We start from the raw sequence: 21,153 nt of genomic DNA, 5'->3' as shown, positions 1-21,153 counted from the left end.
ATAAGCTGGAGGAGAAATGAAGGTCCAAAAAGATGAAGTGACTTTGCCAAGGTCAAACAGCAGGATGGTGGTGAAGGCAGGAATATAAACATGAATTATATTGTCACTCTGCTAGAGAAAAAGGTTGAAATGCAGCTCATTTTTTTGCTGTAGTTTAGACCCAGCTTGACGTATTTGACCTCTATTCAGCTGGCCAAGGTCCAGAGAAACAAATATGAAAAATAGGATTTTCTGTCTACTCTGAGGAAAGACATGAAGGTAAACCAAAGTGTGTCATGGGTTAACTCCACAGCACTGGAGTTTAAGCAAACCAAGGGCTGAGATAGAGTCTGGTTAACTGTTTTTTCTATTGACTTCATTGGTTTTGAGTTACTTTGAAAGGGATAAAGAAATTTGGCCCAGGGACTGGGGAGGAGAGGAGGGAATGCAGCAGCAGCCATTTGTTGCTGTAGTTTCCCCACTGCCATTCCTGCACTGATCCATTGCTGGCAGTGCTTGACAGACACCAGACTCAGAGCAGTGACAGGAATCCAGTCCCAACACCTGAGTTTTAGCTCCATCTCCAGTTTCCAGCAGAGGAATTCAGCATCCCGGGGAGCATGCACAGCAGACTGACGGGGAAGAGCAGAGAAAAAGCTGCTTGGGATTTGGCTCAGCCTTTAAAACCTCACTGGGGCTGCCCTTACCTGGAGGAAGGCTGTGCAGACTCCAGCCCTGCCTCCTGCTCCTTCTGGGGAGGAGTTGATCCCCTGGGAGGTGTGAGGATGTGTGCCACCCTCTGACCAAGGGCTGTAAAACTGCTGGCCCACGAGTGTTGCATGATCTATGTGCCAGACGTGACTGGAGTGGAGCTGGTGGCACTGGAGGCACCTGGCTCTGCTCCCTTGGGCCACTTGGCCACCCACATTCCCTGTGGTGGGCACAGGGGCACCGGGGTAGCGCTGCCACACTCAGCTCCAGAACATCCTCCAGGAACGGGCAGGAAGAATAAATCTGGATCAAAATCAGAAATAGAATTCAGTGTTGGCTGCCACTCTCGGCTCTTGCCATTATAGAGCCATGACATTTTGTAAACCTAGAGAATTTAAGGAAAATATTTTAAATAAGGATGTGTGCACTGCTCTCTTTATCATCCAGGTGTAAGCACTAACCCACTTTACTTTTCATAACCACGTGGCACAAGCATTTTTGCATTTTAAATATAAGGTCAATGTAGCATATGCAGAATATTTTCCTGTTCACTTTCCATTAGCACTTTATATTTATTAGTGAGAAACTCAGAAATAGTGGCTACTGAATTCAGTTAAAAACCAATTCTACACTGAATATTTAACTAAGACATGACTTTAAACTGTGTTAGTTATTTTTATAGGTATTCTAAAAATAATACCATAGAGTTTATTACCTAACCCATATCACACAGAATTTGACATTTGGATGTTGAGGGCTCATATGTATGTTAAAACAGTGAGAAAATATGCACAGAAAAATTTCAAGGCTTCTGTAAAATAAAAATAAACCCCCCAGAAATTTATTATGTGCCCCAACTACTCTGCAAATTGAAAAATTGACAGTGGTGGGCAGCCTGTACACCAACATTTATCAGCTTGGATCCTCTGCACAGGCTCTTAGGATGCTCTATCACAGATTAATGTCTCTCAGCAAAGAACCTTCTATAAAAAAACAAGGCGTGCAGCTGATAAAATTAATGAAACAAATCATTGTTGTAAAGCATTTGGTGAGGTGTGAATTTGAAAACTAGTTTCCTAATATTTGTAAAATAAACAGAAATTAATATCCATTAATAGTATCATAATGATCTTAACTGAGAATGCTGAACTGTTGCCTGTTTTGTTCTTTTCAACTGCAGCATCTTGCTGCAACTGTTTTTGTGGCTGGGGAATAATCTGCTTGTGTATTCTGTAATGACACAAGAAATAAAACGCAATAGGAGGAATAAAATCTGAATTCCCTTCTCAGCAAAGAGTAATTCCACAACCCATATATTTTTGGTAGCTTTCCTATATAAGGTGCAGAGCTTTATTTCCCAGACCCAGTTCCAGTGCCACTTCGAGCTGGGCTCACAGGAGGAAGCAATTCTGCTTCATACAAAAAACTTTACCCCAAATCTTAAAACAGCATTGAGTGATCCCCATGGGACAGTCCCTTCTCGTGGCCTTTCCCACCAAGGATGATGGGTTCCAAATCTTCACATCTCTGTGCAGAGCTAAGCCAGTTAAAATGTGAAAAATGCACCACTTGCCATGAGAAATAGCTTATTTGTAGTTCTGCAGTAGCTTGCTGGTGAAACTAGGCACTGTGTGGACTGAAGTTAAAATACCAATACCTCACAAAGTGAAAGAAAAAAGGGAATTTATTCTCTTAATCAGAAGAGCATTATGGCACAGGTTCACATCCCGACAGGTTTTACATTGTCATTTACCAAAGGCAGCCAACGTGGTGCCAGGTGGTGCCAAGGGGTGAAGGGCCCCAGGAGACAGGACAGTCCCTTTCTCAGTGCCAATATCACAGAGCAGCAGCTTTACCACGAGGAAGCCTCAGCAGTGATGGGAGAGTTTTAGCTTTGGCTCCCATGCTCTCCTCTGCAGTTTGCTCAGTCCCACGTTAGTGTTTGCACGCCTGCCCACACAGGGAGGGAACATATGTTTTGGATGGGATCCTCTCTTTGAAAACGTGTTTTTGAAGCACAAACAAATGTTAAACACTCTCTTAGCAAATACCTCCTTTTAAAAGCCTTCCTCTTCTATCTCATGCAGACATGAGTTAGTGCCTGTCCACCACATCACCATTAATGGTTGTGCAAAGTGTCCAGCAGGTCCCCTCCGGAGGGACAGGAATTTATGGGGATAACTGACTTTTCACCCCATTGGCTCAGCAACCTCATTAATTTGGCCTCAATCAAAATACTTCATCCAACCTGAAAAAAAAAAACCCCAACATGTTTTATCTCAATATTTCTCAACCGCTTCTATTACAGCTACCAAGATTTTAGACGTCGTTTTGAGATAAAAAACCTCTGAAACATTTCATTTTGGAAGTGTGGAAGCGAAACTTTTTTTAGCCCCTCTTCCAGCCTGCCACGTTGCCATATTTACCACGGTGCTAACAGTTGTCAGAGATTATCTGGCTGAGTCACAGCTTTTATGGGCTCCACTCAGGTCCTAGAGATGCGAAGCAGCTCCTGTGCAGCCCAAGGTTTATGTTGGCATAAGCGAGATCAGAATTTGCCCTTCTGTTTACCATTTAGCTGAATCACCCCATCACAGACCAACTGTCATCTGTCACTCCATACTTTTAATGGTACATTGCACTGATGTTGTCTATTTTTTCTCCTTCCCAGCAGCCCTGTCACTCTGCTATGTGCTAATCTCTTCTTCCAGGCTTCTGTTGGATCTCTTAATGACAGTGCCACTGCAATTCAGGGTTGTTTTCATTTTTTTTAAAATAATAATGAAAGAAAAAAACACAGCAAGAGAGACTTTGGGGAGCTGGGGGCAGATTCAGATTTGCCCTGTAACTCAGGCTGCAGACTAAACAGACCTTGGGCTTTTGGAAGTGCCTCCCAGGATGTGTTTTATCCATCCAGTCCCAGGCATGGCATTATCTGGGTACCCCCCCTCCACCACCAGAGCACGGCTGCAGCTCTCTGATGAAGTTCACAGCAGAGAATGAATTAATTTTAAAATGGCAATCTCTTCCTTATGCCAGAGCCTCACTGCAGCTCTGTGTTTCTGCAGCCAATGGACCAGAAATCTTCTCTTTTCCAAGTTCTTGGCTTCCTTGGGGCCTGGGTGGTGACAGAGCCTGGCTGCTGATTAACCTGTTTGGTGACAAGGGACACACGGCCCCAGCGTGGGGAACTGCAACATGGATCATGAATCCTCTCACTGTTGTGGCAAACAAAACAAGGAGAAAAATGCCTTGCAAAAGGCAGTTTGGCTGTGGGAGGAACTGCCCACCCTGGGCAATAAAAAATATTTCAGTGTATTAAGATTATTCCATTTTTCCCAGAGGTGGGTTGAGCGTGGAGTGGATTAAAGCTACAATAATTTTCTGTGAGTTTTCCATTTATATATGGTTAGATTGGTCAGCTAATAATTTTAGCCTGATGTTATTCTTGCAAACAACTAGAAAAAAAAATTCTGAGGTTTTCTCGTGGCCTTTCCAAAATTACCCATATGTATGTGAAACAAGTAGCAAAACCAAGCAGTGAATTTAGTGTGAAGTGGCACCTAAACATTGCAGGCAGTGCTTGTGAATATGAACTCCTTTGGGGGTCCCCCACGTTTTTGCGTGGGCAAAAGTTTTTCTCTCTGCAAAATGCAACTTAACAATTCACCTTTCTGGTGAGTCCAAGTCCAGGGTGCAAATTGTTTCACTGCCTTGATTGCTGAATGTCTGTGACATGGAGTGTGCAGAACTCGTAGAGGTCCATCTGGCAAGAGAAATATTTCTGTGTCATTGCAAAATATGTGTCTGTGTGTGTGTGTATTTCTCTGTGCTCCTTCTTTGTCATGATTCCTGGGTTTAATTTAAATACATGTTTCACTTCTCTCCATATTTCAGGTTTATTGCAGAGTATGAAAATCAGGAAGCTTTTTGTTCACTTCATACATCTCTTCCAACAAAGCCAGACATCCGAAGCCGGCACAGACTCCAGAGTGATTATTGTTACACATGATCTATGGAGCAGATAAATTACAGCTTGATTTTATATAAGGTATATTGAGCCTGCAGGCTTCAGCAGAAACAAAAACAAAACAAAACTCAAAAAACCTTGGTTTAACTAGTAATTTGAGGAAATATGACAAACCTGACATGGAAGTCACAGAGCAAATAAATATGCACATCCATCATTTTGTAAAATAATGCCTTCACTAGAGAGACCTCTGCTTGCTGCAGTCTGCAGTGTAAAATTTCTTCATGGTTTACTGGCCTCAGATCCTGCTACACAGAGAATCAAGTTAGCTATAGTTGAAAGAAACAATTCTGTGCAAGAAAAACAGTGTTGTGCAGTAAAATACTGCACATATCAACCATGTGAGTGAAAACTAAGTTGGTTCTAGGATATATTATCATATTCTTGGAATGTTTAGAGGTATTTTTTCTTCACTTGCTAAAATGATTGGAGACTCTGCTTTTATTGTGAAATAATCTCGTTCCTAGAAATAAAATCACCCAGTTGTTACTGCAGATAGAAAACCCAACTTCATACAAAATACAACAAAAGGCAGTTTGAGAGTCATCTTCTGAGCACAATAGTTTTGCTGGTGCACTGGAAAGGAATAACACACACAAATCTCCCTTCAGGAACTGGCTTTTGGTACCAACTCTTTTTTTGTAGCTTGCCAATAGTTGGAAGGTTTTGTGTGAAACTAAAGAATACCATCAGTGCCCTCTACATGAGATCTGCCCCTCAAACTGTCCCCTCCCTGTAGATTCAGGAACTGCAGTTTTCCCTGAGTTGGAGTTTACAGCAGAATGTACCAGCTCAAAGAGGAGGCTGTCGTTTGGGCACTGACAGGCATGGCACTTTGACACCTGCAGGAGAGTTTTACTCAGAGTTTAGGGGTTAAATCCAACAATTTATGTCAAACTGCTTCTGGATAAACAGAGCCAAAATACTCCACTCCTACAGAAGTGGCTTCGTCAAAGCCACAACCCTTTTAATTCTCTATTCCTGCTCCAGTGTGTCCTTAGGGTTTTCTCCATTCCCAGGGATGCTTCTTGAAGAGGCAGGATGGAGAGGAGTCAGGTCACCAGCACACACAACCATGCACAGCCCTGAGAAGGAGATGCTGCCCCATGCAAAGATGTGGGTCTGTGACCTCCCAGATAGCACAAAACCTGGATCTCCAGGCCCTGTGCTCTGTCTCCACTTTCAGAGGAATTCCAGTGCCTGGAAGAGAGTGGAAGAGCTTTTGTGTGCAAGTTCCCAATGGGTCAGATGTACAAACCACAAACTGAGTGGCTCACCCACACCAGAACTGCTGTAAATCTGAGGATACCCAGAATTAGTGTTGTGAGTATCAGAGAGCTCTAACCCCAAAGCTGAAGTGCCAAAAAGGGAAGATCAGTAGATCCAATAGATCAGGAAGAAGGGCTGAAGCCCCTTTTGAAGGGAGCCTGGCTGGAAGCCTGTAGGAAAGTGTCTAAACTGGACCAGGAATCTTCACCTTCCACCCTTAACCACAAGATTGTCCTACATGCACAGCAAAGACAGTGGTCAGGAAAATAAGCCTAAGCTTGAGCTCTACAGAGCAGCTGTTTTAGTCTGATCTTGTAGGTTTTGGTACCTAGGTGTGGCCCTGTCTTGGTCTGATCCTGCAGTTCCTGGCCAGGCAAACCTTACTTGGACCATAGTTTATGTGAAGGGTCCATCATCTTCTTCACTTGAATTCCAAGCTGCATGTTGCAATTTAAAAGCCAAGTGCACGTTCACTACTCTTAGCATTGCAAAGCCAAAATGACTGGTTTGTGCTTCATCCATAAAATTGCCAGCTAAATATTCAGTTTGGAATCATTACTCCAGGTGTTTGTCAAGGAAGATGTACAAAGCAGCCAGAACATGTTTAGCATTTCATGCACCAGGCTGAGCTGCAGGAGTGACAGGTTGAAAAATCTTGTTTGGACTCATAGACTGAAACCGTTTAATATAGAAGTCACTGGTGGACTATAAATATGGAAAGCCAATGTGCCACATTCTTATAGAATCCCCATTCTGCATGTCTTTTAAACATATTGAAACTTCAGAGAAGCTGTGGAAGTTAAACTCTCCAACTTTTGTTTTGAACATCTGCAGTTCTTCAATGGGGGAACCTTCAGAAGTTCAAATGCCTGCAAAAAATACACTTTATTTGAATGTGCACTTAGATTAACTGATCCCATAAAACCCAGCTCTGTTAATTTAGGCCAGGAATTACCCAATTTGCCCACATAATCTCAGCAATTACATATTCAGCTTTTTTAAAATATCAGACCTATGGTGTGATTTACGTGGTATGTGATGTTTTTACTTAACCTCAAAGATATTAATCTTTATTAAAGGGGATGAGAGGCAAAGAAGGGGAAGTGAAGCTGGTGACAGATACTCTGACAGTGAGAAAAAATAATTTGTAAAGGGAACATCAGTAAACATTAGGAGTGACATATTGATATCAGCAGCCAGGAAACGGCTGGCCAAGCCAGGATAAGGTATTGCGCCTTAAATTGTGGCAACCATATTTTTTTCCCAAGGTTGATCTTTTATATTTTTTAAAGAGAAATTTACTATTATGCCTCCTGCTTCCCCTATGGTAAAATGCCAAGAATTTGACTGAGATTTACTTAAAGTGGCAGCAATGCCCCATTTTGTCCAAGAAAGATGATTACTAAATGTCACATCCATCTACTCTCATGTGGATCACTTCTTTGACATGTTCATGTCTCAGCTTGGTAGCACTTTGCAGCATGTTTCCTGGTGCTCTGAGGCAATCTGAAATCTTTGTGGTGAAAACCTGAGCTGGCCAAAGGCAGTTCATTAAAATAAATAAATAATATGGGTGGGATTTGCTGCTCTCCATTCCAAGGGTGTCAGGCCAGAAAAAGGCATAAAAAGCCCACACAAAACCAGACCAAGAGAGTATGCTTCTGGTCAGACTGCCAGAGGGCCACACTGGTGGGATGCTCTTGCCATCTCAGCTGATGTAGAACCACAGGAAAAAGCAAATATTGGTGTTTAAATACAGATAATAACCTCGCACAATTTAATCTTTTATTTATTTTTTAGGAAATCTGCGAAACAGCACACTGTGAACCAGGGCAGAGTGTGGATTTTCCCACTTTGCTGCAGGACCCCACTTTGCTGAATTCCTGGAGGGAGAGATGCAAAACCCAGGTGGATGTGAGGGAACCATCTGAGGTGGGGAGCACATTTAAATCTCCCTTGCTGAGCCTCAGAAATGACCCAAGCAAAGCAAAATGGAAAGCAAGGCAGAAAAGCTTTTTGCACAAAATGGAACAGCAGTCATGAATAATTAATGGATTTCTACCTTCTTTACCGTTTTAACTTGTCTTTCTTAGACCTTATTGCCTTCCAGTCCAGAAATGTGTCTGTAAATTAATTCATGCATGTTTTGCAGCAGCAAGTCAAGAATTAAGGTGTGTTCTGGAGATGTAACCTCCCACCAGGCCCAGCCTGATTCAGCAGGCTCCCAGCCAGAGCCAGGGAATGCTCTCACACAGATCCAAGCTCTGGGAGCCTCTCAGCAAGGCCAAGAGCTCTTTTTCCCATCCTATTCTAAAAATTTCTACCAGTCCTGTCCAAGTACAGAAGTTAATAATCACAGAAAGGGCTTAAGATCTGAATGCAAGGATATAAATACATGTCATGAGAAGGACACACCTTTGGCTTGTTCCAGCACTAGAGGTGCACAGATTGTCACATATTTATGAATATTGAGGTGCAAATACTACAGTCATGAAATACAGTGAGAATATTTAGTCCTGGCTTATCCTGACTGTCCTGTGCTATCAGTGCAGTCATACTCTCAGCCCAGTGTGTTTCATCAGCCAGTCTAAGGCAGGTTCTGTAAAACCCAAGTTTTTTCTCTCAGACATTCCCTTTGATGCCCAGCTCCCAGCTCCCACGTGGACACTCACCTCAGACACAGTTTAACTCCCAGAAAACCTGCAAGAACAGCAAAACTAGCTCAAAATGCATCCTATGTAATAAGTGGTGTTTTGGGGTTTTTTTAGTGTATGGTGGAAGATTAAAGCCATTCTAAATGAAAGTAGAATGTGTAACTGGGTACAAGATTTCTAAATAGATGGCACATGTCAGCAGGCATTACAAGAGTGTCTTCAGGTGAGCCTTTGATATCAACTCCTGAATAGTTCAGTCAGGGAGATGCGACCAAGAGAGAGTTTCACTGCCTTGATTTGTTTTCCAGCTAAAATAAATCTGAATAGAATAGACTTAAATTACCTGTGATTTTTCTGCCTTTAAAAGGACACATAAAAGCTCATGAGATCACTGTGCTCCCTGGGAAAAAAAAAAAAAAAAGGGAACGGGAAAAAGAAACCAGGAAAACCATGAAAGATTCATTTTAATGGAATCCAGGTTTAGCTGTTTCATATTTAATAATGTTTAATATTTCATTTACTACTGGGGACTCACCTTTTTTCAGAAGAATGTAAGATTCAAGGCACTATTGTGCATTAAGATTTTATGTCTGACTGTAGCAATATTATAAGGGTTGGCATTGGAGCTGCTCAAGCCTTATGCAGAAAGCCTGGAAGCAACAAGGTTTCTTTCTTTTTTCCTACAGCCAAAATAGGAGCTGAAGCCCCAGAAAGTGGTGGGGTAGGGCTGTGAATCCTAGCAACAGGCGGGGAAAGAACTGTATGTTTCTTCACGTCCTCCAAGTGTTGGTGCCTTCTGGTACATCATTGACAGGAAGAGACAGAGACCATGGAAAGGCCCTCCTTGCTGATGCATCAAGAAAGGGCACATTTATTCCAGTGGGATGGGTGAGTTATTGCAGTTTAGGGAGAAAAACAAGCACAGCAACTCCCCACAGTTCATACTGTTGCTGCTGTTGCACTTCCCTTCATCACAAGGCACTGCCTTTTGGTGCAGGGTTGTTTTATTTTCTGTGCTCTTAGTCTTTTTTTAAGCCCTTCTCAGTGATAATTTGGGCTTTTCTTTTTAAGTCAATTATGAAAATTTGCACTCAAAAGTGTGAGCATAGGGTTCTGCCAGAAAAATCCATCATTCTGTGGCCTGCAATGAAATCATGGGTGATAAAAGCTACCACCCATATTCTGCAGAAAAGGAACTGAAACCAGAGCACTTTTCCTGGAAGAGGAGGCTACTGTTAAATATGCAGTAGTCTTGTCTTGCCAATATTAAACTAGCTTTTCTTCCTAGAGACCCTGTCAATACAGTTTGACCTCTCTCTGTGGATATTCTTCAGAACCTGAAGCACTCAGATAATCTGAAACAGTCCCCAGGACCATCCTGGGAAGGTGGGTTTCAGTCAAACAAAAAGTCACAAGCCTGGGACAAAGGGCAAGGTGGGATTCCAGACCCCATCAGAAATGCACCATTTCCCAGCTGATGCCAGTTTGTCTGGGTTTGCCACCAGTTTTGCTCTTGGGAGAAGCTTGCAGACTCGTAGGAGCTTTGCCTGGATGTAAACTGTGGGGAGAGGGGCGTGGAGAAGAGCTGGGGTTGTGTAACATGGCCTGCTGCTTCTGTTCAAAGAATAAATCTGTGGAAAGTAGCGCTAGTGGGCTGTTGCCTTGGACTGGACCAGCTGCTGCAAAGATGAAGCACAGCCCCAGACAGAAGGTTGCAGAAGAGAAAGATTTGGCTCCCAGCTCTCACCAAAGATGAAGAAGGGTCCCACAAGCCCTTCTCCCTTCTGGGACATGTTCAAAATTCACCCCCTTCCTGGAGCATCTGCCTTCAAAATTTTCTAAAAAGATTTCTTGCCAGGAGAGGGGAAGCTTTTTTTTATTATTAGGGGTTTTTTGCTCACAGTTTCAGTCTCAGACCTCATGGAAGGGCTCTGGCATTTGCATAACTTCCCACGGAAACTGAATCAATGTTTGACATCATGGAACAGAATCTCAGGCGAGATTTAGCATTAGTAAGCCACCAGTCATCAGCACACTGTCATTCCCCTATAGCTGACATCTTAATAGAGTCAGCCTCATGCACACACATGTTCACCAGCAGCAAATTCTCCTGCTCTGGCCATGCAGGAGCTTTTCTTTCCACATGGCTTGCACATATGAACATCCAAAAGACACTGGTCCAATATGATCAATTTTCAGGGCTCCAAATGCATTTTCCCTTTAGGTAAGAAGGCAATTTTAAGTCCTCTTAAATAATTGAAGATACTCCTGATACAATCAAAAGTCAAGCTCCCCAAGATGAAAATGTCTGGATGATGAATAAGTTAATGGAACTAAAATCCCAGTCGTGGCTGATTAGGGGACCAGGAGAGTTTATCAGAGATGGGAATGTACAAGTCCAGTCACAGCCTGACCTTGTAACGAATGAGAGCTGAAAAGCAATTAATTGAGAAATTATCAGGGAAAAGAGAAGTTGTATGGTTGGTTAGCTAAAGCAATATGTCAATGGGCCAGGGATTGATTTGCCTGGAATACCTCAAGGTCTCTGTTCTGATGATTCAGGACTTGAAGGAACTGGCCCGAGCCAAGCAATAAAAATAAAACAGGGTCAGGAGAGGGAGTCATCAGTCAGCACTGTGGATCATGTATTATTTAGCTGGTAGTTAAGGGAAATTATCAAACAAGAGCAGACTTCAAACCCAAGTTTTTTTCCCCGTGGGAGGGGAAATGAAGGGAGGGAAAATAAAATGTTCCATTGTCCTCAGCTCAAACACTGAACTTGGGAGCTGGGTCCTGGTGGAGGTGCCAGGGCTGAGTGTTCAGAGAGGGATGGTCAGTCCTGGCAGTGGGCATCATTTATTGCTGAGCTATTTCCTTCTTCCTGCTGCCAACAGCTCCAGCAGACACCAGGACCTGTCCCGGGCCACCAAACTAGCAGTGAACTTCTGCCCACCTGAACCTTTTATCAACTCATCCACACATCAGCTCCCCACATCCTACACATTTGAGAAACTCTTGGTAGGACCACAACCTGTGCATGTCGATCTGAGCTGCAAAACGTGTCTGCAAACACAGTTCTGCTCCTTCACACATGAATATAAAACACCCTGAATGACACTGTAGTAGCCTGTAGCTCAGGACAGCAGCAAAGCAAATGAAAACAGCAAAACCAATGATATATAAAGTCTTCTAGAAAGATCAGTGGGTTGGGTGAGAATAGCTGTGTCTTGTCTTGTGACAATTCACTAAATAACACTAAACTCTGTCTGTCCCTTGTGGAAGAAAGAGGAAAACTCCCAGTACATGTTTCATGGCAGGATCAGGGCCTCAGACAACACAAACTGTTCCTTTTTGGGATCAAGATCCTGAGGTGATGCAGAAAAAATTTTGTTGGAAAACTGCAGCTATCTTTCCCATCAGGACAACATTTCAGGTTCTGATTTTTCATAAAAAGGCTTTCTAAATACTTCAGATTTGATATATTGGGTCTTTTTTGTCATGTCCCCCACTAATCAACATTAGAACAAAGCTATGATTTTAGCTTGTTATATTTCAATATGTCATGAATACAAGAAACTCCAATATTTCACTGCAAATAGCCATTCCTGATGCAAAAATAGGTTTCTGGAAAGAAATTCCAACAGCAACAGTGAGATAAAGGAACAGCCTTTATCCCACTGCCTATGGACATATCTGAACACATTTCTGGGGCTCACAGCATGTCACGCTCCATGTAATGCATTTTCCATTTGTCCTGACCTGAGAGCTTTGCATTCAAGGAGCAGATCCCTCAAGTGAATTCATCAGGAGGAATAATAACCAATGCACGGGCTTGGGCTGCTGGGCCAGCAGATCCATCCTGCAGTTGTCAGTGTGCTGAAATTCAGGATGGCACAAATGCAGCCTCCTTTGATTAAGGACAGCAGTGTTTTCCTTATTTTATTGAAATGAAAGAGAAAGGATTCTTTTGGGGGATTGCATCATTCCTCTCCTCTGAGGCCAAGCTGCTGCACAGTCTCAGTGCAGCATCTGGGAGTTTAGGAGGTTGTGGTGGAGGTGCTGCAATATCCTGGCACTAATCACCTATTATCACCTTAGGATAATTATCAAATCTGATTCCAAATTAATCCTCTTTGGAGCAGGTCCTTGGCTGGCCCTCTGCTCTGCAAAGTGCACGAGGTGCTGCTTGTGCAAACCCCCAGTAAAACCAGTGGAATCCCAAATGTGACCTCAGGCTGCATGAGGCAGTTAGCTGGGTATTATCACTGGGATGGAATAAAGTCATATTGTTCTGCTAGGAATCAGGAGATCTTTTTTTGGAGCATCCTGCTCCACAAAAGGTGTACTGGACTGCACTCTGATCTCACATAGCTGGGGGAAATTCAGAGATTTGGCCTCTTTATTTTCTTCACTGTTTTCAACGGCAGTAAAAGACTTTCAGTACAAAGGCTGTGATGCTTTAAGATTGTCACAAAGTGGAAGGGCAGGAAAATGCTCAGTCTGGAGTGTGACACAGTTTCCATTATAAATTAAATGAAGAAAGCCCAGCAAAGGCATGAAGCAGTTCACACCAGCAGTACTTTTGTGTAGTAGTACTGGTGTGAATTTTTCTGTGCCTGAGCCCACCCAGGAGGGGGAGAGGGTCAGGTACCACTGACCCACACCCAGGACTCTGAAGGAGTGTGATGTGCTCCCAGCTCTCCCAAACATTTCTTACACAGGTTCAGCCAAACCATTCAGCTCCTCTTTTTCCTCCATGTCTTGTTAAATGTGGAATCATCCTATTTTCATTCCTAGCATCTGTCAAGGCCCTGATGGTGGGTGGGATCACAGTCCCAGGCACCCATACTTGCAACAGCAAATTAATTTATGCTTGTGATTCTCTGAGGAGAAGGAAGTAATTCAAGCAGGTAGGCTCTGGGGGTCTAGGCTCTAAAATATTGGGTACTGGCCTCAAAAACAGCTCAGTATGAGAGACAGGCTTAGTTACATCTCTACATGCTGCATTTGGACTGGCTGCTGTTGTTGCAAAGGGTTAACAGACACTGCAAAACATTTCTAGGATGAAGTGCTAAGATTTAGTGTACTGAATTAATTCTTAAATTAGAACAGGGGATTTGCACATGATTTCTAAGGGAAATTATCTTCTGGGTAAAATTAATACAGGAGATGTTTCAACATCTGGAATGGCATTATTATGAGCAATGATTACCCAGACATTGCCAAAAGAAAGAGATCACAGTAAACTCTTTCTTTTCCCAACCAAAGTAAGCTCCTCACCCTGAAGGGAGGAGAATATTTGCAGAGCCTTGGCTTATTTGGAAATGCACAGGAGGATTGTACATGAGAAAAAGGCTGCATGCTTTGCTGATGGATGGTTGGGAAGCAGAACTGCAGGCAGGGAAAGTTCTCTCTGCAGGTGGGCTCCAGGCACTCGGCTGCCTCCCTCGCCTCTGAGCCCCTCATCAAAAAATAGGTGCTTAATGTAGTGCTCCGGCTGTCCAGGTGCTTCATGTTGGGAGGTTAAAGAGGAAACGCTGGCAGATGTGACCTGGAAAACCTCCAAAAGGGAGGGTGGTCCTTCCACTCCTCACCCAGAGACCACAAAACTCATCCCAGTGCCTCATCTTCCTCCACCCTTTAGAGGGATGTTTTTTTCCCTGACGAAATTTTAAATAGGGCAGAGAGCGAAGCCAAAGCAAGACCTGCATCAAAACAATCACACCCCAGGAGGAGCTCATAAATATTTATTTTCCTTCCGTGTATTTCATTTTGTCAGGAAAAGAGGAGGGCGCTTGAGTGGGAAAAGAAGACCAGTGGCACAGTGCTCCTTTCACAGGGAAAAACACCAATGTTTAATTTAAAAGGGCATAAATATAAGAGAAATGCCTCTTTACTCTCGTGTTAGTAGCTGGCTATTAAATTACATCACAAGTGCTACGTGTGGGACCAGGCGAGTGCATGGTTATTTCTGTCTCCTAAACCGGAGTGCAAGTCTCAGCGTAATTACTTTGGATCCAAGTGTAATTACCAACTGATCTGCAGGAACATACACAGCAGTGACACACATTGCAGGCAGCATTCGAGCCTGATGATAGCACAGCATCATTAACACAGCTTAGCACTTCCCTCGGTGGCTGCTGGCCATGGTTTTCCTGGGAAAGGGCCCGGGGTTCTGCACCCGGGACCGCTCAGGAGCCACCGGAGATGCTGCCCCTGCCTGTGCAGGGGCTGGGAGCAAATCAGTGCAGACAACGACAAACATGATACCCTAAGCACGGGAAATTAGGCTGGGACAGAGTTTTTTCCAAGATGGATCCCCTTGTTTTGGTATTTCTGCAACCTGCCCCTGTTTTTTTCCCCCGAAGTCCATGATAAGAAGGAGAGTGCTGAGTCCCCCTGGGGTCATCACCTTTTTGTTTGGCTTTTTCTGTTTTATTCTGCTTTACTGTGACAGCATCATGCTCAGATCTTGGAATATTTTCTCTAGAGTTCACACGTCATCTGTCTCCTTTTGGAAGACAGTGGGTATAGGATTTTGTCTTCTTTATTCTTTATCTTTTTCTTTTTTTTCCCAAGGCTGAAAGCATCACAGTAAACAACCTATTTATTCTGATGGTCCTGGAAGCTTTCTCTACACCTCCAAGAAGGTCAGAGAAATGATTCAGAAAGAGAAAAGGAGAGAAAAAAAAATCCTCCTTTCTTTTCATAATTGCCTGTTTTGTTACCACACCTTCTTCGTGCTATGGTGTTGCAAAGACAATGCAATAGACCAGTGTAGAAATGAAGATGCACTAAAGAAAAATAAAATGGATTTATTTTTTTTCAAGCAGGTGTTTTCAAGTACCCTTAGTTGTGTCCATTGTAGCTCATAAACACAAACAAATGAAAAGATGATAAAGCATAAATTGGCATAATTTCTTGTAAGAAGTACAGAACTTAAGATTATACAAAGAAGCAAGAAAATATCTCCCAGCTCCTGTGGGTGGCAATGTATTTTCTCCCAGCTCAGGGTCAGTGATGGTAAAGTGAGATTGACAGGGCAACTAACCCCTGAAGGAGGTTTTCCATTTTGGTCAGTCCTGCTAAGCCATGCTTGCTGCTTTGAATGAGCTCAGTTGCACAGAGAGATGTTATTTTTTTCCCTGGTTCTGCTTATGTGTTGGTTTTATCTGAGCAGCTCTGCAGATGTCAGTGAGACACATTTTGTTTTGAGTTACATCAGCGTAAATCACAACTGATCCAGTGAACTCAGAGATATCCTCTTTGCAGTGAGAGCTGTGACACGAAGAGTTTGGTGCCACGGTGTTGTGACAGCTTAAAGCCCCTCCACGAGGAAACAAAGTCAGGCTCAGCACTGTCCTGGAACACATTACAAAGCATGTTTGTTATTGCACAGAAGACAGCATTTGCCTTGGCTGTGAACAAGAAACTCAGATCTGTAACAGCTAAGATTTCATCTCTACCATTTATCCAATGAGCTTCCCAATCCTCTTGCACAGATACCCTGCTGCTAACATAGCAGTCAAGATCAGAGCACTTAATCAATCACTCACTGAGGACAAATATGTGGAATCTAAATTAGAACAAACCCAGGCATATTTTATATGACAGCCGTACAGATTTTTAAGAAAAAGCATTGGCAAGAAAATTGCATGAGAACAAAATTGTTTTGTGTTTATGCTTAAAGTGGTAGATTTCCTAAAAGCTTCTGTGGCATTAGGTAGCCTTGAATATACAGGGGCAAAATTCTGCTTTCACTGCTTTGATTTCCATATTTTCATCAATAAACCAGGGATGCATTTGGTCCCTCTGGCTCTGAAGCAGAAATCCTGCTGCAGACCTCAGTATGATGTAGAGTCCTTCTTAAAAACCTTTCATATTTTATGATCACTGTCGATTCTCTTATGATCAGTGTTGGTTCAGGCTTTCATGAATCAAAAATCAGCTCGTGGAACGCATCTTAGAGCAACCTATTTGTCTGCAGGTAGCAAAGGAAAGTGGTACTTTGAAGAATAAACCGCTCTGCCTTCAGAACGAAGCTCAGGCTGCACAGGAGGCTGGAGCAACTTACAGCTTCTATTCAGGCTCCTCTCTGGGCATGCTGGGTGACCTTGTGTTCTCCCATTTTCCTCTGGGGGAGATATTATTTATCCCTGATAATAAAACACAGGATTCTTCAACTGCAACTCACGGTTTAATCTATTGTGTCAACTTACACAAGCTCCCTTGGAAAAAAAGAAAGATCAGAGGCAATACAAGGAGTAAAAAATGAAGCATCTTTAACTGAAGCCATACAACTTTCATCTGAGGTCAGGCCCATGTTGCCCTGACTCTGCAGGGTGGGATCTCCAGAGAGGAGCATCCCAGAGATGGCCTTTGAGAGTGGGTGGCAGCTCTTGCACAGTGCCCATCAGCCTTGGAGACCCCTCAGCTCTGGGTACAAACACAACAAGCAGCAGGAAGGCTGAGCCCAGCCTCTAACAGGGCAGTCAGCACTGCCTCCTGAAAGGAGAAATTCTGAAAAAATGCTGGAAGTACCTGTGCAAACATCCCTTCTCCCTGCACCTCTGCAGATAGGGCTCTGAAGAGTCGCTCTGCTGGAGTTCTGTCTCTGCTTCTCCAGAAGGAACAAACAGTCCCACAAAAGTTCACACATCACCAAACATCCCATGGAGACTGAATTTCAGTTTGTTGCCCTGTCTTGGGACTTTTAAATACCCATTTCAGTTCCTGCATGAAAGCAGGTCTGATCCAGAGTGCAGCAGGACTCATTTGATCTCCTCTGACTTGGTTTTGGAGGGACCTGTGAGATTTTCCAGGTACAACTGTCAAATTCTTCTCCCAGTCAGTTTGCTGAGGTGAGGCATTGCTGTCAGCACTACTGGCATGGGCAGGTTTGATCAAATTTGTTAGGGAGATGCTGGTAAAAGCAATGACCTAATACTGCAGTTAAATGCAATGATGAATACCTATTCCCAGAAAATTCTGGGAAAAGCAATACAGAGGACTTTGGAAAACTTTATCTTTGGCATCCAAGCAGGGATTTGTATTCCTACTTGCTGAATTTTTCACCCAGAAGTCAATTAGAGATTTTACTTGGATCTCTCAGCTTCAAAGACCAGATCTGAATGTGAAGCTTCTTTCTGCTTAAGGACAAGATGGAGGATCTGCAGGTAGCAGCGACCTGGAAGCAGGATTCTCACTTTCCATACAATTTCCAGAAGCAGGATTCTCACTTTCCATACAATTTCCAGAAATCACTTTGCATTACATTTTTAAATTAGATGCTCAGTTAATTCCCCCACAGATCCCTGTTAGAGTGCCTCAGTGCAGAGCCTGGCCTTTTTTTTTTAACCTAACTATTTTTTTTTAATTTCTCACGTTTTGACTCAGTCACTTGTCTGGGAGGCTTCTGTGTGAAGGTGGAGGCCCCCAAACAGGAGCATTTTCCCCTTAACTGTCCCATACCACTGGGAATAATAATTCCTCACAGGGCTATTGCACAGCTTGATTCATTAAGGCTTAAGAAGTGCTTTTAGCTCCAGCACTGAAAGGCTCTGTGCAAGTTATTTTGGACTGCTCAGGTGTTAGGAGGAGAGGCGTTGCAGAAGGAATACAAATAAATCAAGAGAAACTGCCCCTTCCTTCCATGCATCCCCTGCCCCGCACTGCTCTCCATCACTGTTGGTGTCAAACAGTTAATTTACAAGCCCAGCACTTTACAAAGCCCCTGGAGCACCAATTGTCCCTTTCTCATGCAACATCAGCTCCTCAAAACAGCCAGCTGAGTCTCGGGGTCAGCCTGCTCCTGCCCTTCCCAAGGCAACTCCAGCCTCTCTCCGGAACCGCCTGGGTATTTATTTATTTTTGGACGAATCAGACCCAGCACCACCCCCCCTGCAGCAGGATGCACTGGAATAAGCCCGGGGTGCAGGTGGAAATGTGAAATGTGCCATGTGCTTGGCCCAGGAGGGGATATCGGGATGGGGAAGGTGACCCAGATACCCCACCCATCCCACCAGCCATGGGAGCATCCCCAGGCAGCGCAGGGAGCGCTCAGCCCGGCAGGACGAGCCGGGAGAGCGATGGGCAAAGGAGCAGGCTGGTGGCTGGGGAAGGTGAAGGCGGTGGATCTTTCACACGGCTTTTCTTCCCCCTCCCTCCATCCCTCCATCCATCCCTCCCCCGGTCTCCCTCCCCTCCTCCAGTCTGTTGCACGGGAGCTGCCGGCCATGCTGTTCCAGTTCAGGGGCTCCTGCAACAGAAAAGATCAGCTGTTGGAGAACCCATGGAAAGCCCTGGGGGAGAGCCATGGCCGCAAGGTAATCAGCAGGCAAAGTTATTACCATTATGCTGCTAATTAATTCCCAGCTCATTACGTTTCCTGTGGCTAATTTGTACTCGCCGCTGATTTGATTAAACTCATCTCTATGCTAATAAATGTGTTTTCCATTTGTTTTAGCGACTGTAGGAAGAGAGCCCGGTATTTACATATTTTGACGTTTATCAAATAAAACGCGGCGCCTGAATTAATTCTGCTCTGATTTATAAGTGGAGGGGGGAGGAAGGGGAGCGAGGGGATGCTGAGGGTCAGGCGTGCATCGCGTGTGCGTGGCAGAGTGAGCCGGGGGGGCTGTGATGCTCCCCACATTTCATCCTCCCCGGCCCCATCCTGCCCAGGGATGCTCCACCTGCTCAGCCGCTCCCCTGCCATTTATTTCCCCTTCCCAGCTAAGTTTTGGGATGCGGGGCTTTGATTTGTAGGTACACCGCACGGTTCAGCGACACCTCGTCTGGTGGATTTGTCTTTGTCTTTCAGAAATTGCTCTAAATGAGGATTAGGTTTACACTGCGGCGCCTCATTATAAACAGTGACTGTGTTTCCCAGTCCTGTTCGTCAGGACTCGCTACAGTAATATCAGACAGCTTGAATTTCTAATCGGGGGGAGGAACAGACACCTTGCCATGCACACAGATTTATTTTAGGGATGTGTTTTACCCTCTCTACCCCGGTAACATGCAGGGCAGAAAGCTGCCCTCCAGCATCTGCCTTTTAAACCCAAAACTAACTCTTTAAGGGCAGACTTTCAGCAAGTGAAACTCCACTCAAAACACTCCTCCTGTTCCCCGCAGTTAACTGCTGCAGTATCAGTCTCCTCTTCACTTGGGGTAAATCCTAACAGAAAAACGCACTGAGAGTGTAAATCAGTGGGATTTGTGCGTTGACATCACTAAAGGTTTGTGAAATCCAGCCTTTCCTTTTCCCAGGAAAACTGGCAATGCTCACCAAGCACATCCCCTCTCTCTACATGTGTGTTCATACGTGTCATCTCCTGTTGGTGCTCAGACATCTGTGTGACACAGAGCCTTGCAGGGAGCGTGGACTGGGGAGGGCTGAGATGGGAGCAAGGCAGGGAAAGCTTCCTCTTCTGGGGCTGGAAAAGGCACAGTGGCTCAACAGGGATGCCTGGCAATACAGGGAGATCTAGCCCGTCCCAGTCCTGCTCGGTTTTGTCTGGAAAATTGGCTCAAGTCAACAGGGATTTGCTTTCCCTCTGCATGCTCACTTCGGGCTGGATTCTCTGGTTTGTCTCCCGGGTTCTCGCAGGTCGCCCCAGTGCCTCGGGGCAGCCCACAGCTTCCTTTCACACTCCCAGGAAAAGTTTCCCAGTAAACAGGGCCCCACCGACGCCAGTTCTCACTCTGGCAGTGAGACACCTTCCACCGCCGCTGCTTCACCCCAGGCAATCTGAAACAGCTTCATTGCTTAAGTAACAATTAACAGCCCTGTCTTTTGGGAGCGCTTCTGGAGCGCTGCGCGCCCCCTGCTCCGGAGCCTGCGCGCTCCTGCCGTGTAACCAGGACTGTGGGCATCCCCCAGCTCCTGCCACCCCTCATCCTGCTCTGTGCCAGGCTCTGATGGGCTGCACCGTGCTGCCAGCCCACCCCCAGAGCCGTGCTGATGCTTCCTCTCCTCTGGCACTCTCTCCGCACACACTCCTGTGATGATGCTCAGGATGCACGGGATGAAGGTGTCCCACTGGCAGTGCAGCACAGGTCCCTCACAGGGTGATCCAGCTGTGCTGCCAGACGTGGCAGGAGGTCCCTGGGCTGTTTTTAAAGCAGGTGCCCAAAGAGGAGCTGGCAGAGCCCTGCCTGGCTCCCTGCTCATCTCAAGCGATGGGGGCAGCCTGACCTGGAGCCCTACCGTGCACCCAGAGTCCCAGCAGCTCTGCAGCATTTCTCAGCTTCTCTAGAACAACCAGCTAAGCCATGCAGCGGTGGATTGCTGGACGTTTCTCTTCCTACAAAACCTTTTAAGCCTTTGCAAAAGCGGGAAGTGTTACGGACAAAAAACCCGCCTTGTTTCGCGTTAACAGCCTTTGCTTTTCCTGGCGAAGGTGGGACAATAGCCACACGCTGCATGGTATCAGTGTCACAAAGAACAGAACCAAAAGGCTTCAGCTCAGGACAAATAAAAGTAACATTGATTCCTTTTTATTTTTC

General features: G+C 44.7%; 1 protein-coding gene across 4 annotated transcripts in view; it reads left to right on the top strand.

Moving 5' to 3' along the window:
* Positions 1–21,153, top strand: part of LOC148221798 (uncharacterized) — a 187,751-nt gene that overhangs the window by 158,609 nt on the left and 7,989 nt on the right. For 2 of the 4 annotated variants that reach the window (XR_015807309.1, XR_015807308.1), the window contains 2 exons: positions 4,588–4,741; positions 7,790–21,142. Coding sequence is in view for 1 of the 4 variants with exons in the window: in XM_088174813.1 (XP_088030939.1) it covers positions 7,790–7,921; positions 9,330–9,338 (141 nt within the window). In the remaining 3 variants the exon portion in view is untranslated. Of the gene's footprint in view, positions 1–4,587; positions 4,742–7,789; positions 21,143–21,153 lie in introns of those variants that run through there. The other 2 variants (XR_015807310.1, XM_088174813.1) reach the window with 2 other exon arrangements.

This window comes from Sturnus vulgaris, chromosome 17 (assembly GCF_052056855.1).
Source record: "Sturnus vulgaris isolate bStuVul1 chromosome 17, bStuVul1.hap1, whole genome shotgun sequence".
Taxonomy (NCBI): domain Eukaryota; kingdom Metazoa; phylum Chordata; class Aves; order Passeriformes; family Sturnidae; genus Sturnus; species Sturnus vulgaris.
Note: the sequence above shows the minus strand (reverse complement) of the source record. Positions and strands in the feature narration are given on the sequence as shown.